This window comes from Anguilla rostrata, chromosome 5 (genome assembly GCF_018555375.3).
Source record: "Anguilla rostrata isolate EN2019 chromosome 5, ASM1855537v3, whole genome shotgun sequence".
Classification (NCBI taxonomy): domain Eukaryota; kingdom Metazoa; phylum Chordata; class Actinopteri; order Anguilliformes; family Anguillidae; genus Anguilla; species Anguilla rostrata.
This window is the reverse complement of record NC_057937.1, coordinates 43551369-43570016: the sequence shown is the minus strand read 5'-3', so window position 1 is coordinate 43570016 and position 18648 is coordinate 43551369. Positions and strand designations below refer to the sequence as shown.

Here is an 18648-nt window from a genome sequence, read left to right as displayed (position 1 = left end):
TTGAAAACTGAAAGAAAATTAAAATGATGTTAAAATAATGTGCAAATCATACAGCAATGACATAATAAATACAAACAGACAAGAAAAACGCAGGAAAGAATAAAACAAAAACAGAATGAAGTGGTTCCATGGTACACTCGTCTGAATTTCCCAGCTTTCTGTACATCTGTTGCTTAAAACACAGTTTGTCTGCATGTGTGCGTGCGTGTGTGTGTGTGTGAGAGAGAGAGAGACAGAAGTGGATAAAGCTAAAAACGAGGGAAATTCAAATGAGTGCACCAAGGCGTTCTTGCTAGGACAATACTTTAATTGAGGAGGTTCCAGAGAGTAGCTGCTCTGATTGATCTTCCGCAGATGTTTCCCTTAATTTTAGCATAGGTGAAGTGAGGACTGAAAATGTTTCCTCCACCATCACTAATCCGGCTACAATATTTACTTCCCTCCAATCAACCGCCAGTCACCCTCTCCTGCCTTCGGACTGGCTCAGTGATTTCGGCCTGTTTAAAATCGATAGCAGGCTGAGATTCCTTATCAGGGAAACAGCTTGAGAGACTGCTCGGGCAGGACAGGCTAGCATGGAAACAGGGCCTTTTTTTGGTGCTGACCACCTGACGTGCAGTCCCTGCACGTACCGGTCTTAAGACAGCCAAAACAACGGAGTGTTAATGCATTCCGGTGTTGTAATTTAAATGCTCTCAACATGAACTCAGATTGCCTTTCTGTGCACACACAAATCATGCCTACCTTACCTATGACTCACCTAGACTTGAGACATGGGCTCTCTACACCAATTAATGGTGCAGTGTGTATTGTGAGCCATGGCAGGTTACCCCTGATTGCCCCTAGCGGAAGCTAGCTTTTCAGAAACAGGGCTGGAGGCCACTGAACTGCATCACTGCACTGAAGCTATTTATACTATGTGTAGACGACTTTGCAAGAAACGGTTTGGAAGCTGGCAGCTTCAGCTGACAGCCTGAAGAAGAACAAACCAGTCTTACTGGAGGCACAGACTCGTTTTTTTAATAAGTTAGACGCATTCCGTAAAATATTTTGGTTTTGGTACAGCTTGTGAAAAATCTGAAAGATTTGTGTAAAAAAAGAAAAAACAAGCAGATGCAGAGAAGCCAAAGAGAAACACTGGAAGTTCAGAGAAAGTAAAAACACAATGACATAAATAATTAAAACTTGCCAAGTGTCAAGTGCCATTAATCTCAAGTTGGGTTTAAATCCACTGGTGTAAAATACAAGGCCTGTTCAACAACCTGCGGCCCTCTGATCAAACGATCTTTCAAAAAAACGATTTAAAACCAAGGAGGCGCCTTTGTGGATAAAATACTGTACTACAATTCATTCTTATGTACTGCTACACAGAAATATGAGACAAACCTCGGTCCCATTTACCTTCCTGCACAAACTGCTACAGGGAACGAACCGCAACACCTAAAGAGGAATGAACTGAGATAATGTGTGAATTAATCAAATTCCTCAACACGTTTATATATATAACGTTTACACAAATGCACACACGCACAAATGTGCACACAAAAGTAAAAACGGAAGCACGTAGTGATGCGACTGAATATAAAACCTGTCTGCAGGCCTAGCCACAGCTAATGAGCACCCAGAGACGGTGCCGTCACCCCCCCCTACACCAGGGCTGGCAGCCTGAGTGCCCCCCTAACCCCCGGGGGGCCCCAGGTGAGCAGACGAGCCACACGCAGGGCCATCGGCAGGCTTCTTTCCCTCAACGACCGCACCCTGTCTTCTTACGCTGCACCCCCACCTCACCCATCGCAACCGAGGCCCGCCCAGTGGGTGAAGGGTTCAGCGACAGGGCCGTAGACCCGACAGCAGTTCCACGCTGAGGGCAAAACGCAAAACCAGGGGACAGAACGGGGAATGACACCGCTTTGTGCAGGAACATAAACAACACAGTTCATCCTGAGGACCGTCTGGTCTGAAAAGTAAATAAAAACAATCCGATACGATTCACTCAAGCACTCCTGCATGTAAATAAGCCCTGCTTCCTACACTCCAGGCCCAAATGTGTTTCCAGTAGTGAATGCCCGGCTCCACCCCCTGCCCTTTTTTGCGGGTCGGCCGGGCCAAAGGGGGGTCGTGGAAGGCTCGGTCAGCGGGGCGGAATCAGAGCGGGAGTAACCTGCCGGTCACCGGCGGCAGGCAGCTGCGCCAAGGACTCCCTTTGAAAGGGCTCCTCTCTCACGACGCGTCCATCTGCCAGGGCGAGCGAACGGCGCGGCCCCCCTCGTTTATCACCGACCGCCGACGCTCCTGGGAAGGTCAGGCGGAAACCCCGCGGCACCCGCTATTCACGCGGAGCGGTCGCCCGGCGAGGGAGAGACCCCGGGCGGCGGTACCCAGCTGCGCTTCCACACATGCCCACCGCCGAGAGGAGTTCAAAGATACTTTTCTTTTTTTTTTGCGCTTATGTTCCTGGAGAAGATTCTAGAATTAGAACACCCACAGGCAGCTCAGCCTTGTCTCGTTTACCAGCTTAATTGTAGGTGGTGTCTATAAATGGCAGCACAGAAGCGCTGGGCAAGGATCGCTTTCCTAAAAATCAGTGCAAAACAACACTGAAACGTTAGAGCTCATCTGCATTAACGAGCAGAGATGACTCATCGCTTATGGTCTGCCATGGCTGACTGCCAGGGAGAGGGAGGGGGGATTGGGGGGGGGTCATACTGTTACAAACGGTCACGGCAGGACAATTGCCCTGCGCTGCCCACCGGATTGACTGGGTACGGGCAGCAACGGCACTTATTCATCACTGACAACGCATTCTCCGATTCCACACAAAAAGCTCCCTTTGTGTCCACGCTGAAAGCCACCTCATTGAGATGCAAATTGCTGACAGTCGTAAAAGAAAAGAAAAGGAGGAAAAAACGAGGGGGAAAAGTTGAAGTGGTGAGTGCCTGTGCAAGTCCCCGGTCTGAGACCATTTCGGTTTTCTTTTCTGTTTTTCCACACTTTCAACCGTTTCTCCTTTTAGCTTCTCCAACCTACACAACTGTCAAGTCTGAATTAATCTCCTCTGCCTGGTATAGAGGCTCTAAGGTTAACATAATAAGGAAAATAGACTATATTTGCCTCTACCTATTTTTAAAAGCTGGTATCACTGTGATCTTTCTTCACAGAAATACATCTAGGAATGCTGCCATGAATTATCAAGTTATTACCGTCAGGTATTTCTGTGAAATGATACACAGTAATATACAACCAGCAATGAATAACACAAGTGTCATTCATTACAAGAGCATATGCAGCCATACTATTTCCATATTAGAAATATTTTTCCTAGCCAATTTGCCTTCATCCTTTCCCCTTGATTTATATGTCTAATATTGCATAAAGCAGAAATGATTGGCTGTCGAGCTTAGTCTAGACAAAAGGGATGATGCCGAAGAACAATTTGCATGACATAATAACTCAATAATTAAGTGCTGTCAGCTTGAACATGATTTACACGGCAGAACAAAAGAACAGATGTCAAAAACCTCAGTGGACCATGGGGCGTGATCCTGACTCGCCACAAGGAGGTGCTAAAGAGCACAGTGACATCGGTCAAATGAAATGGAAGCGTTATTTTGGCATCATATGGCCGTGCTGCAAATTTGTACAAAACTGGATACCTCAATTGTGCATTTGGTCACACATTAGTAAGCAGAGATGGCTTCAATATACTAGAGGAGTACATAATAAAGATTCCGCTTTACGAACAATTACCAACAGCTCTTACAGTAATCTTATTTACCCATAACTACAGAAATGAGTGATCATATAGATGACAAAGACGAAAGTGAGAAAAAGGATGTTGGTAAAAATAACAGCCAGCTGACCGGCACTCAAAATAGCTGTTGTCCAGTCAGACACAATTACGGGAATGCAAAAGCTGAAGCTACCATTACATAGTTCAGCATTAAAGACTATATTGTATTGCAGGAAATACTATATTGAACAGGACCAGCTTAAAACCTAGTATATGGCTGGACCTAACACACGTGATCCGGCCGACCAATGGTGTAACTTCATCAGTCACTCAGTCACAGACATTCGCGTTTGTAGGGCTAGCCCGCTGTTGCGGTCCAACCAAAAACTATATTGAAAGTGAGAGGAGAGCAAATGAGAAGCAAAAATAAGAAAAAAACAGAAAAAAAACAGGATGCTGCCGCTTTGGCAGCTGCCATGTGGAATGAATTTGACCTCAGAAACACAACCGCTTCAGATGAGTTCCGTTTTCCTCTGAACACTCGTGCTTCGGCACCCACGTTTCAAAACATTTACACCAGCGCTTTTTTTTTAAAGATATCTAAGAGCCGCTGTTGGGCCACTTCAGTTCGAGTCACGCTACGATGGGGTGTGAACATCTGGCACAAACAAACCCTCCGTCAGCTCGCGCTCGACTGTCAACACCCTGCCCCAATCGCTTACATTAGACAGCCTTAACACAGGGCTCCGTGAGCGCAGTCACGCCGGAAGGTTCAAGCGGTGTGAAATGAATTGGCCGCGCGCACATTTTAAACCTGCTATTCAAAGGGAAAAAAAAGTAGGTTAAAAAAAAGAACAGAAGCTGTAATTAGAATGATGCTGACGCAAACAGACCCTGTGGCCACACTCGACTCCCTTTGTTAGCGCAAGGAGGAACAAAAAGACGCACCATTTAGGCTACTGTCCCAAGGATAAAAATAAGAGCCCTGAAACGCATAAACTGCAAAGGTTGCAAAATCAACAGTTAACTCCTTTCCCCACGGGAAACCTGCACTGATTGGCTGATGGGTCAGAACAGTCATGCAAGCTTTCCCCCAAAGGAAACGTGCAATGATTGGCTGATGGGTCAGAACAGTCATACAAGCTTTTCCCCAGAGGAAAAAACCAGCACTGATTGGCTGGTGGGTCAGAACAGTCATGCAACCTTTTCCCCAAAGGAAACCTGCAATGATTGGCCGGTTGGTCAGAACAGTCATGCAACCTTTTCCCCAAAGGAAACCTGCAATGATTGGCCGGTTGGTCAGAACAGTCATGCAACCTTTTCCCCAAAGGAAACCTGCAATGATTGGCCGGTTGGTCAGAACAGTCATGCAACCTTTTCCCCAAAGGAAACCTGTAATGATTGGCTGGTTGGTCAGAACAGTCGTATACAAGCTTTTCCCCAGAGGAAACCTGCACTGACTGGCGGGTGTGTCGTAACAGTCATATACGAACTGCCTCTACACCGATGACCCAGACGTCTGATCTGCAATTGGCGGCTTGCTCTTCCTGGAGATCTTTTAAGTGGATGTTTCGCTTAATGTCAAGTCTGGCAGGACAGTGCGGAGCAGGCCACGGGCTAAAAGAAGCTCCCCGCTCGGGAAGAAAAAAACCGAGAACTTTCCACACGATTATACGTCTGAAACGAAGGCCGTGAGGGCGGAGGCGTAACGCCCTGCGTGCGTGAGAAGGCCAGGTGGCTGAAATAAGAGGCGGGGAGCGCGCAGCGATGACTCACCGCGTCTGGCGGCCGTAGACAGATGTGATTAAACGCAGACTCAGCGTAGCTCTTCCGCTACGGCGTGTTTTTGAGCCGCTACGCGAGGTTTCGCGCCTCTGCCCGATCGCGCCTTTTCGAACGTGTGCGTGCCAACACAAATCAAACAACTGCAACAGGATGCATGCACAGAGATAACTTTTTTCATGCGAAGACATCCAAAGGGTTTTAAAAAAGCAGTGCAGCTAGTCTTGCAGAATATGATTCAAGTCCTGCCATCACAGCAGTTTAATTGAGAAAAATAGCCATTCCTCACTTCAAACCTATCCATCCACACACACTGGCAACGCATTCCTTTTAAAAATATCATATAATCCCAACCCAGTTCCGCCTTTGCCCATAACAGTCCAATCTGAGATGACTGATAATGGAAAAACACATTATATTCAATCAGGGACAGGAGGGGGGGAATGATGGATGTGCACATAGGGGCCGGCGGGCTCAAACTCACCGATGTCCTTCTCGTGGTATATGATGGAGTGGTAGGGGACGTCCCGGTCCTTCAGGTACCTCTCGGTGGGCTCCACGTAGAAGGTGCCCTGCCGGGTCTGGATGAAGCCCTCGAACTTGCCGTCCACGATGGAGCCGTGGCTCAGGCTGCCCTGTTCGCCTGCGGAGAACCGGACAGGAAGCCGGAGGTCAGGTGACGGAGAGAGGCAGCATTTTTTCCGGCGGGGAACCGCGCCGCAACGCGGCCGGGGAAACACGCCGTTTGGGCCGGTATCATTAGACCCCGTATTTTTGCTTTTCGCCCTATTCGGCAGGCCTAATTGCACTTGCAAGCCCGCCCCATCTCTGCAGCATACGAGCTGGAGAGAAGGAGTGCCGTTGGAAACGCATGCAGCTAGCGGAGCGCCAGCTGACGCACAATCTGTGTTGGACGACGGCATCTCTTAAGCGGCCGGTGGAGTTCACCAGAAGAGCCACTCTGGTGCAAAGACCCTTTCAACTGCCCCCCCAACTCTACTTCCAGACCATGGGGATCACATCACAGGACCATGGAGCATGGACGTGCCACATAAGGCCTGCTTTGTACCCTTTTTACAAAGCAGAGCAGACATCAAGATTCCTTGGAGGCCAAACAAAAAAAGAAAATGGAGCCATTCCATGGAGGAATTGTACTCTTACCATTTTCCATGAAGCATAACTCTCTGATCCCAATACTCTGACCTTCAGGGCTGGTAATAATTACTTCTTTAATAAGAACAAGACTTGGACAATGCTAGCAATAATCAAAGGCCTGCAGGTCATGGAAAACAAAGGGGCTTTTTCCGCGGAGGGTTCAAATGCTCCCTTACACAATACCCAAGCAAAGCTGAGAAAAATGAGCATTTGGTCAGACTGCAATGGAAGTCTTAGAGGGAGAAAGGCAAGAAAAAGAAAAACAGACATCCAAGATCCAACACAGTACTCTCTTTAAACAGATGAGTCAGTAAAGAAAGAACCAGAATATGAAAGCACAAGAAAACAAGAAACCAGAGCATAAAATATGGACTTTGAGTCCTTGCTAATTGCTTTCCAACCGACATTATGTACCTGCAACTAATTTTGTGGCTTCACTCATGGTAATTGTAATTAGTTCATAAAGTAGCGCAGATACAGAAGAATCACATCCAAACTCCACCACACCCAGCTGGTTGTGGTCAGAGACGAGGCCCTTGGAATTCTGGGACCTGCCTCCTCTGCCCTGTCCAACCCCCACAAGGAACCCACCGTCTCATTCAGACCAAAAAGAATGGCTGTCGGAGAAGAGCACAGATATAGGGTTTCCCTCCCTCATCAGACACGCCCAAAACACACCGCAGTCAAACTCATCACGGCTCCGGAGACATCCGCATGATCCCCTCCCAACATCGCCTTTCACTTCCCTCTGCATAATAGGGTTTGGCTAATCCCTAATGCCTCCTCGCTATTCCTGCCCACATAAAAATTCATGTGAGGGCCTGTGTTTCCAGCAGGCTGGGCAGAACGGCTCTTCAGCTGTTGCTGCTGCTGCTGCTGCCGCTGACAGAACGGCGTCGACAACTAAATTAAGCTAACCAACTTCCCGCTCAAGATGGCCGTAAAAAATCTTTGCGTAATTTGTTGAGTCCTGGCACGTGTTGGTTAAAGAGTACCACCGGTACGCCTCGACTATATTCTTCCACGTGGAAATACTCCACGCTTGATTAGAGATATTTTCCTCAACTTCAGCATCAGTGCCATCTGAGTTCTGCTCAACGGCCCACTGCTCCAGAGGGACTGCAGAGATTTCCTGCAGCACATGAACGCTTCCACCGTCCGGATTCTCCATCTGCCCTGATTGAAGGAGTTAATCACACCCCCAAAATATTCTGTGCTCATGCAGTCTCGCCGCTTGTAATGAAGACCGCTAGGAACGATGGTGATGGCGGACTTGCATACTGAGCAGGCCGATGTCGATGAAGTCAGAGGAGTAACGCTAGAGAAGTCCAGAGGCCTTCACCGCTGCGCACCTGCGAGCTACGCTAACAAACCGAGCCGGGATCAGGGCCGGGATCAGAGCAGTGACAAACGGCGAGAAGCCACCTGTAGGTTCAGGGCGAGTCTGAGGGATATAACCCCCACAGAAGCAGTGCCTGTAGGGCTTATCTGAGACATGGGGAGAGCTGGTACATTATTTTCACCTAATTTCGCTACCGTGCACAAGGAGGACCGATTCTGGAGACCATATATTAAAATATGCTGTGAATATATGGCTCGGCTCCCAATGCATCTGCTGAGCAGTGTCATGGTTAAATACTGTTCATTTTCAAATCGAGAACAAAAGAGTCAAGGTGGTAGATTGGTAGTTATCTGCCTGTACCATTACAGGAACATTTGGCAATTAAGCTTATAAAATGTCCTGCTGCTCATATCTTATAAAAGGTAGACGGTAATTGTCATTTTACTACATCCATATAGTTGGGATTCAATGTATCACGGAAGGTTCAATTTTCCCTTTTCGTGTATTTGAATGGTTCTTTCCTCCCTCCATCAACTCAGCTCCTTTTAACTTTAGAGAGTGGGCGATCTTTCAAGTTTAGAGAAGAGCCATATAATGAGATTCAACTTGGACGGAATTTGGGATTTCACTTTTACCTAAAGCCACCCCCCCCCCAGTCATAATCCGGAAGCATCCCGGGCTGGCAGAGACGCAAGTCCGGATAAGTCTGGTGAGCCGCTGTGTGTGACTGCGGGAGTGGGCGCATTTCCAGAGGCTTCACAGAAACCTCCCCACCATTCTCTGCTCGCTCGACTTGATGAGTCACACCCTTGGCTACGGCAAAAGAAGGCCAAAGGTCTTCTCTCAAGATTCCACTTCTCTCCGCTGGACAACAAACACATCCTGAACATTCCCACACTTCCAACGAGCTGAACTTCCTAATAACATCCTTCTTCGTTTGTTCACATACCAGATTCAAAACATTACATTTTTACATTTAAATTTTACCTGACTGAAAAATGAAGAGCAGGCACTTCCCTCCACCCTTGGCTCATGTACCCTGAGACCAACCTCACAGGCTAGCTTCCCAGCAGCTGTGCGGGGGGCTTACTGGGAGCTCGAGGCAACAGAGGACAAGCAGGCGGGTCATTACAGGAAAGGAGAGGAGAAGTGCCAAAACGGAGAGGAGAAGAGCCAAAATGTAGACAGTGCTGTCTGGGAACCAAGCGGCTGCATTACTGCTGCTGAAGGCAAAGGCGATGCGGGAAACGGCATGGCTTCTCACAGCACGCCTTGCCAAAAACGTTTTCATTGGTCAGCTTGAGTGCCTCTCAATCCCGCCAAGAATTTAACTCCACTCATTTTCACAAATCAGAATCATTGATTTGTCCACAGTACTCTATCTGTCTGAAAACTGCTATTTCAATCCCATGCCCCTCAAATACTGACTTGATCTTGTCTGCGGCCAGCCAGTCCTCCTGCAAAAATGTAGGCAAATATTTTCAATATCCCAGTTTAACCTGAAAAGCCGATGTTATAATCAGGCTGACACCCAGGAAGAATTTTGACATCTAGACAGAATACTGCCACTGTAGAAATCACTTCTCCATTGTTACATGTATACCTCATAGCAGCAGAGTGGATATGCTTCTTCGATAAAGACCACTCAATGATTTTCCAGAGGATTAAGTGAAGAAATACTATTGTCAATGACCTACTCAAGCATTAAAATGGGACAAAAAAGACTATTTGCCGTGAAGGCAATATAAGTTTCAAAAAGGCTATTGATACTCTTGAGTACTATTAGAGGAAAACAGAACTGCAGTATATTTTCACTAAGAGCAGAGAAAACAATTTAGCAAAGACTGAGAAGACTGAGAATTTAGAAGTTTCCTCTATTATTCAACTCGAACTCCACAGTTTTTCTGCAATAGCAATTATTACGCAATTAACTCAGAGCACTTTTAAGCAATTACATTTATCAATGCAAGGATCTGAGGAGTGCTTTTCATTTTAGAACTGAGGAGGGTGGGTGACAGAGTGGGTGTATGTCAAGGCTACCAGAACGAACAACATCCCAAAAATCCAAAGAGTAAGTTTTAAAGGGACAGTGTAGGAGTCAATAGGAATCAATGTCAGATGGGAAATTTTGATAAACATTTTGGAGGAGGGAAACAGAAGTGTCTAGCAAGCAACCCAGGGTGGGGTATACCAGAGGGAGGAATAATCAATGACAGAACTACGCAGAGTTAGGCTTGACATAAACCCACATTCAGTCTGTCTCTTACAACCACATTAATAATTTTTCAAAAGGAAAACATCCAAAAATCAACCAACAAGAAAAAATTTGGATTCTCAGAAACTGAATACAATTATAATAATAATTATTATAATTACTCTGGCAGCATAATTTGAATTATGAACACCCCGGGAACTGCATAATCCTGAAAATGTATCTACATTTTAATTTGCAACTGAAAATTCACTTTACATTTCGTCATTCCTGTAAAAACAATACAATATCTTTATTATGATATCTTAAATAAGCAGTTTCAGCTTCCAAGTGAAACCAAACCAAAGTCACGTGCATTTTACTTCTCACTTTCGTTCACATAATTACAAAGGTCCATGCAAGGTTTTCAGGGTATATTTGTGATGCTTTGCAATTAAATTGTAACCCCAATGGCTGCAACTCTGGACTTCCTGTGTATATCCACGAACATTACTTTCACAACCAACTTTAACCACCATTTGCCATCCTTGCTGAACACATGTATAATTCAGGAGCGGAGCTGACCTCAGTGCTGCCTTCTCTCAGCAGACAGAAACGCGCACCGGCCCTGTCTGCTGGGTCAGCCCTGAATCGCACCTCTAATTCGGCAGAAATGACTGGGCGGAGCGCAGCCAGCATCCAGCAGGGAATTCGCTCTTTAGCGCAGAGACGGAGACGGAGGCAGACGCGCGTCACGTGACCAGACACGCCTCGTGGTTGTTTGCCCTCCCGTCCACACCAGACAGGTTCTGAGTATCAGCTGCGGTAATGTGAGAGGAAGACCTGTTCCCCCCCTCACGCCATTCCCCCAGCCGCACAGGGGGGGGGGGGGGGGGAGTCACAAGCTTAAGTCAGCAACTGTCTCCACCAGGCCCATCAGGCGAGGCCTCAGCAGGAAGTGAAGGTTAGAAAGACTCACCGAAGAGCTCTCCTGTGTAAATATGGGAGGTGTCGTAATGCATTTCTTCTCCCGACATCTCCACTTTGAAATCCTGTGAAAACAGGGTGGTGTCCCTCTTCATGCGGAGATTGAAATATCTGGGAGGAAAGAAGAAAACACGAAGAGAAGCAGATTACACAAAGGGCACTTCTTCGACCACCTTTAACATTTTTTTCCCCAACATTTCAGTAAAAATCTGTATGACCCAACCACAAAAACAAGATTGTAAACAACAACTGTTTCTTAAAACATTTACACATTTACACATTAAAACACATTTACATTTAATTAAAAAAAAAAAAAAGATTACCCTTCAGTGTTTTCACCTGAGAACAACATATAGAGAAACATTTCCAGTACCAAAAATGCGATACAATTTGTGTATTAAAGCAATCGCTGATTGGAGGAGGAATGCGATTTCGGCCTGAGAAAAATCGATCAGCTTCCAGCAAATGCACACAGGGTGCCAACGATCCTTTGACATCACCAGGCCTGCGATCTGCTGCTCGAGATGCCTCCCACGCTACATTTTTCCCAGCACACTGGGATTACATTTATGTGGCTTCATATACATTTTAAATCAACAAATTCTGTCAGCTGTTCCACTTCACAGAGCAAATGGATTATCATCTGTTGAAATCTAAGCAAATTTGCAGTGAGGAAAATCACAAAACTCATACCAGCGATGCTGAGGGGGCGTGGGTTCCATTTCAAAGATCTTTGTGTGAAAAGGCCACAGACTCAAAGGAACCCTGTGTTGTGGCCACACACGAAACATCCCATAATATCATCCCTTTGTCCCCAGTTAACCCGCCCTCACTGCACTCCGCGCATCTGCTGAGACGGACTCCGTGACGACCCAATCGGATGATGAATTGCTGCCGTGTGTTCTGTTCTCTGGGTATGCTTGTGAAGGGAAGACAGCGGAATGGGAAAGGGTCTGGTGCGACTGGCCCGGAAGGCTTCAACAAAAACCCCATATCCCCGAATGAGCCCCAAGGTCCTGGATCGTATCCATACTGTGCCAGTGCCGACTGTAGCCAGTAGCTCCAGGCTACGCGCAACTGGCGGTTGCATCGCCCAGGATATGGGCGGGTTCAGTCGGTTAGGGGTCTGCGTTTCATCGCTCTCAAGCTGGTGTTACTGCCACTGGCTTTGTCAACTAACTTCCGGCTCCATATGAAAGGTCTTTGCCCGACTCCGCTCTGTACGCTCTGCTTAGCTGTAGTCTGCGGTGTGAAAAGAAGTATCTGGTGACACCACAGGTTTCGGAGGGAAACGCGAGGACGTCTACACTCTTCCAAATCGGCAGTGGAATTCACGCACGTCCACGGCAGTGGTGGCAGGTAACTGGACATTCCAATTTAGGGTGAGAATCGGGAATTTTTAGCCCCGCGTCAAGTGCCACATTTACAAAGAGAACATTAAAAAAGCCCATATCCACCGAGTCTGAAATCTGCGGTGGATATGGGCGGAGTCAGGGGGTGGATCGCCGTGCGGCCCGCATGCAGACAGTGGGCAGAGTTTCTGGCGAGGCGCGAGGGCGGGCGTCCTCAGACAGGGTGACTGCTGGAACAGGGGGGCACCTTCAGCTCCTCTAATTAACCGCAGTCCTTGACAGACCCGATGCTGCGCCCCGTGTTCTGGGTGTAATTGGATTTTAACAAGCAGACCGGCGAGCATGCGAGCATCTGGACTCTCTCAGGACCTCAATCCCATTTAGCGCCGCGTCTCTGTCTTTCCAAAAGGCAGGAGGAAAGAAAAAAACAAAACCGCACAGCTGCCACACACAGACAACAGAATTACGCTACTCTGAAAAGGCAGGGGAGGAGCGTCAGAGTTAAGAAAAGACATTTGGACATCGAAGGCTGGGCATCGGACGGTTGGCCCGTTTCACGAGCTGCGAAGCGAACGGGCCGTGCATTATTGCATTATCCGTCCTTTGAAAAGTGCTCCAGCAGTCGCCTGCCACATTATCAGCGATCACTCCAGCAGAGCCTTAACCGCTTCTTACAGGCCTTTTAGCCTTAAAAACAATGCCTGGCATTCCCGCCCCTGAGTATCAGTAAGTACGCTTACGGTAGCAGCAACTGACCTCATAAAAAGAACAGGGGCAAATGAGACACTGCGGTGCTGAAGTATCTACTGCTGAGGCGCATCTTCTTTTACTGAGTTTGTATTCACAATCTTCATCCCAAAATGCAAGCAGAAATATCACGGCGTACAGTATCATATTTCTTGATGAATTTGCAAGTACAAGAGCCATTTAATAACTCATACCTCCCCACCAGCAGGTGGAGCTCATTGCAGATGATCAAAGCTAAAACCATTTCCACTGCTGAAAAAGCACATAAATCACACAGACATTTTCTCCTGATATTCCTGGAACAAAAGGCACCTCCCAAACTCCTACTGCATTCCCTTGGGTACCAGAGATTCACTTTCAAACTCAGATATATTCCACCACAATAGCTTTCTAAGAAGCTGATCACAGTAAACCATAGCAACAAAAAGATGGAAAGAAAAAAACAACTTGGAGACATTAATATTTAATGGTTACAATTCAGACTGCAACATTTCCTCCAAGTTTGTCACGTACTGTGTCATCGTAGGGGAATTAGTCACCTTTTAAGAGCCATTGCTAGAAAGTTCAAGCAGTACACTCTGTCAGAGTAGCAACACTGTTCTATTCTAAAGTTAGTTTTATATTACTTTATCATTAGCAGGAATGTTAGAATAACAAACCACTTCAAGTAATGGTAAACCCTTAGCACGCTGGACAATGTTTCTCTTCTGCAATCGTGGGTTCATATCAGCAAACCACTGCGGTCAATGTGCTCACAAGCATTTAAATATGAGTACTAAGTGCTGTAAGAAATCTGTCTCTGATGCCAATATGTCTGCTGGCCACAGATTCCCTTGATCTTATCGTTATTACAATACAGTTGGTACAATGGTAGAATAGCGACCGGGAGTGAGAGATTGGGAACCACCCGAGTCAACAGACGTGCTAATTCAATCACAACAGGACGGCCAATACACTGCGGCCTAACTGATAGGTGTCACAAAACTGACTACGTCCTTCCTAGTACGTGTATTCAACACTCCTGATCAAAGCTTGGAAAACGAATAAGAAGCAGCCGCTGGAAAGGTTCGTGGTTCAGTCGGACTCTGCTGAATCTTAAGTGTCATTCGTGCGCTTTGTCACTGCCGGCATTGAAAATAAACTTCATATATTTTCATCACGTTCGAGGGACGTCCTTTTTTTTCTCTTTACAGCGCCAACCCCTCAAACTGCACCGTGTGCAATCCAGCCATCCGCATCCTCCCTCCCCAAATCGCTCCAGCCCATATTACGCAAATGGGTCTTTTAGCGCTGACCTGGGAGGCTTTTACGCAACGCTTTCATTTATGACACCTGCTTATGAGAACGAGCTCGATTATCGGCGAACGCTGCACGCTGAGAGACCAAATGGAGTTACACTTCATTACGCGGTCCAAAATAAAGGGGGCGGGGGCCTTCCTGCCAAGAACCTCTTTTTTTTTAAATCCATCAGCTTTCTGTAATGCCGTAATTAACCGCGCAGCACTTCTAACCGGCGTTGCCCCTTTAAATTATTTACTAGCTATGGGGACGTTCTCATCCGGTGTTACCGCCACAGCTTCTTAAACAAGTCTGAGGGAAATGGAAATGAACAGTAATTTAGATGGATAGGCGGACGCGGTGTATTATCTAGATCTGAGCCTTCGTACCTTTCCCATTATGAGCACAGTACCCGTATCTCTCTCCCGCGCTCAGCTGTGTAAATCTTCAGTAAAGCGGCTGGAAATCCTCATCTGTTTGGCGTCATAAACCCCGTTGGCCGAAGCTGGGCCGGGGACGCGGGAGAGGAGGAGACGGGTCGAGAGGGCAAACGGGAGGCAGTCGTGTTCCAGCCGCACCGTCGCTCTCCGCCCCCGCCATCTCACGCTCCGCCTCCCTCAATTACACAATACTGACGGAGGGGCCAAGTTAAGCGTTTAAACACAAACACGGTTTCGGGAATCTCACAGGCAACTCCAAGGCACCCGGACTCTCTGCGCATATCTGTCTCTGTCAGAATTTACCTCCCAATCGTTCCACTTTGAGCAAACAGTTTATACATGTACATATTTACCCAAACCTCTCGCGTCCCAAACCGATAGTCCAATCCCAACCCCAAAGTTGGATATTTTAAACAATTTGTTTTAGCTGGTTGCAGCAGGTTTTATGAGACAGCGAAACCACAGCCTAGAAACTACATACATTTGCTGGGTCCACATAAGATTTAAAATGCTGGTTAAATGAGTTGTAATGCCATGAATAGCAATGCTTTGGTATTTAAAAATATCCTGCTAATGACCAAACGAAAACTCCACCATCTCAGAATTAGTAGTAGGACACTCAATCCTGGCTGTTGGTTGGACACGGATCAGCATTTCTTCAGTTTAAAAATAAATAAAATAATGTTGAAAAATGCTATTCATTCCTGCGTGGGTAAACTGGCCAGGACACCCTGAAGAGCTAATTTATCTGCATAGTCTCAGAATTCACAAAATGTGATAATCAAGTCCAGGCTTGTACACTCATTAGAGAAATAGAACACAGCCTTGGGGATCATGGCTTAGGGTAATAATTATCAGTGACGAAGCCGTACAGCTTAATTTAACATGCCGCAGCCCCACTTAAGAGGTCAAAGACCAATACAACTTTGGTGACTGTCATATAAAATTTTTCTTCATAAGTAGTGGTGATGTTGAATGGTATTAAATGATGAGCTGAAATCAACAAACAAAACAAGAGCACAGTGGGCTAGTAGCTCTAAACAGTAGTAATTTCCGAAGAATGTAGGCTACATTGCATTATTATACATAGGCTACCTCAGTCAGTACTGTATAAGAAGAGAGTAAACCTCTGACCTCACAATGACATCAAACATTGACTACTTGAACTATATGATTCATAAAACATTTTTTGTGACAATGATCTGATTCACTATAATACATTTTGGAACAAACGAATAAAAAGAAAATAGTAGAATATACAAACGTGATTGAGAAACCGATTCGGTCAGCACTATTTGAACATTGGCCATTAAAATTATACTCCATGCATTGAGCTCATTTTTAATATATTCTCACAGTTATTTTTTGATATTTGAGAGAAAAATGTAAAGAGTCAAAAGTTACTTTATGGGCCATTTTATGATGGCGGGCTATATTGCTACTTTATGGGCTATTTTACGATGCTATATATGTGCACTTGAAGGACATAATTCTACATGGTTCAGTCTGACACTATGATCATACAGGCCCAGGCTCCGGTTGAAGACGAGGTCTGCCATTCTGCGGCGACATCACCTCTCGCTGCGCAGTAAGACAGCCCAACGCCTCCCTTTAGCTCATCGCAAAGGGGGGGAATGCATTTCTCTCTTGCTTGGATTACTGGGCATGGATGATTATACCTTGCCATGACAACCTGAGCTGTCAATTTTGTTAGATGATATAGCTGCTGAAATGAGAGAAAACGCCTACCCAATCTGGACATGATATAGCCAGGTCTATACCGCTGGAGAGATAACTTACTTGTAACCTATAGTGTGGGTGTGACTCCCACATCTTACAGCATAGGTTTTAATGTACTGCAACCATTTTCGCTTAAGTTTTTGCTTGACAGAGACATCTACTTTGCGGCAGCAATTTAGAAAGCTACATTTCTAGCTCTTGACCTGATATTGTGAAACTAATGTAGCAGGAACCACGCCTAGTCCACATGAAGTGACTGGTGGTGGTAATCACTGAACTTCAGCTAAGAGATGTATGAACAAGGGGTCGACACTAAGACACTCAACAAGTGTCCTTTTTTCAGAAGGAAATATAGCCATTAGCCCAATACATGTTTCCCGCACAACGAACAAACAGCCAAATCTAGCGCAAGAGCCCAAGCTGGCCATCATAAAAGCAATCTGCTTATGCTGATTCTGTTCCATGCCCTCTCGTACATCACCATACCATTTTTGTTACATTAATCCTTAATGTTAGACATACTTGTTTCACATATTTGACAAGCATTTCTTAATCCAAAATGATTCCATGCGAGTGATTTCGTGGTGTGAGGGAGGGGCATCGCTGGAGGTGGTGGGCTGGCCATTCTCACCCACAAATGATTCGTTCACAGCTCATGGGAGGAGGCGGGGCAGGGATAATGGGTTGTGCATCAGGATTAATAATGCTGAGTGGAGATGGAACGTAGTCCAAGCAGGGTTTTTTGCAGCCAAACTACACTGAATTACAATCAATAAATTGAAATGAACTCAATGAAATGAACAATGAATTGACGCAGCACAATCTTTATGTTCAAAGTAATGTATCGATATGAACTGTTAAACCACTACTGAGAGATGAGCTGACCAATCGCAGGCTTGGAAACATTTCGCTCTGAGGAGCAGTGTTTTTTCAGAAACAGGAGTGACATTAGACGTGTTCCAAATGCACAGAGCCACACAAGAATTTATGGATTCATGATGAAGGAATTGATGAATGGGGGCTATTAAATCCTTCTTCTTCAACATCGAGAACACACACTCTTGACATGACCTACTCTCTGAAATCCTCTAGTATAAAAAGGTCCTAATATCAGAAACAGGACCGTCAGTCTTAAAATGCAGATTTAAAATTTTACTGTGGGTGCGGAGGGTAGCACCGTCGCCTCACAGCAAGAAGGTCCTTGCTCCAAATCCGGCCTGGGCCTTTCTGTGTAGAGTTTGCATGTTCTCCCTGAGTCCACATGGGTTTCCTCCGGGCACTCCAGTTCCCTCCCACAGTGCAAAGACATGCAGGTAGGCTAACTGGAGACTCTAAATTGCCCAAAGGTATGAGTGTGTGAGTGAATGGAGAGTGAATGGTGTGTGGCCTGCAACAGACTGACAGCCTGTCCAGTGTGTATTCTCACCTCTCGCAATGCATGCTGGGATAGGCTCCAGCGCCCCCAGGATAAGCAGGTATAGCTAATGGATGGATGGATGGATGGAAACTACTTGCAGTAGTTGTAAATGAATCCATTACTGAAAGTACTTTTACTCATCATCAGAATAATTTACATAACTAGGGGACACTTAATGCAGTGCGTGGGTAAAGGCAAGTGTTCACAAATGTTAGCAAAAAGCAAGAGTGTGAAGCTGTTACATACAGTGATACTTTCCAATGTTCGCAGTTTATTTTAAGGGTCTATTTATACGGTTATGCAGATATACACATCAGTACCAATTAAGGAAATAAAGTTTTTAAAGTAAAAACCAAAACCGGGGCTGTGTTCATCCAACTTAAACTCAATACACATGAAGGTGGGGAAAACGTAACCTCTTGTTGATTATCATCCCACAGATGGCAAGCTTTTGCTACTTTGAATTAAAACAGATTCAGTAATAAAT

At 45.9% G+C, this 18648-nt stretch overlaps 1 protein-coding gene across 2 annotated transcripts in view; it reads right to left on the bottom strand.

The window, feature by feature from the left end:
• The window catches only part of LOC135255343 (disintegrin and metalloproteinase domain-containing protein 10-like), a 77984-nt gene that overhangs the window by 19713 nt on the left and 39623 nt on the right, over window positions 1-18648 (bottom strand). For both annotated transcript variants that reach the window (XM_064336390.1, XM_064336392.1), the window contains exons 3-4: window positions 11180-11298; window positions 5997-6155 (exon numbers count right to left, since the gene is read on the bottom strand). In XM_064336390.1, the coding sequence (XP_064192460.1) occupies window positions 5997-6155; window positions 11180-11298 (278 nt within the window). The remainder of the gene's footprint in view (window positions 1-5996; window positions 6156-11179; window positions 11299-18648) is intronic.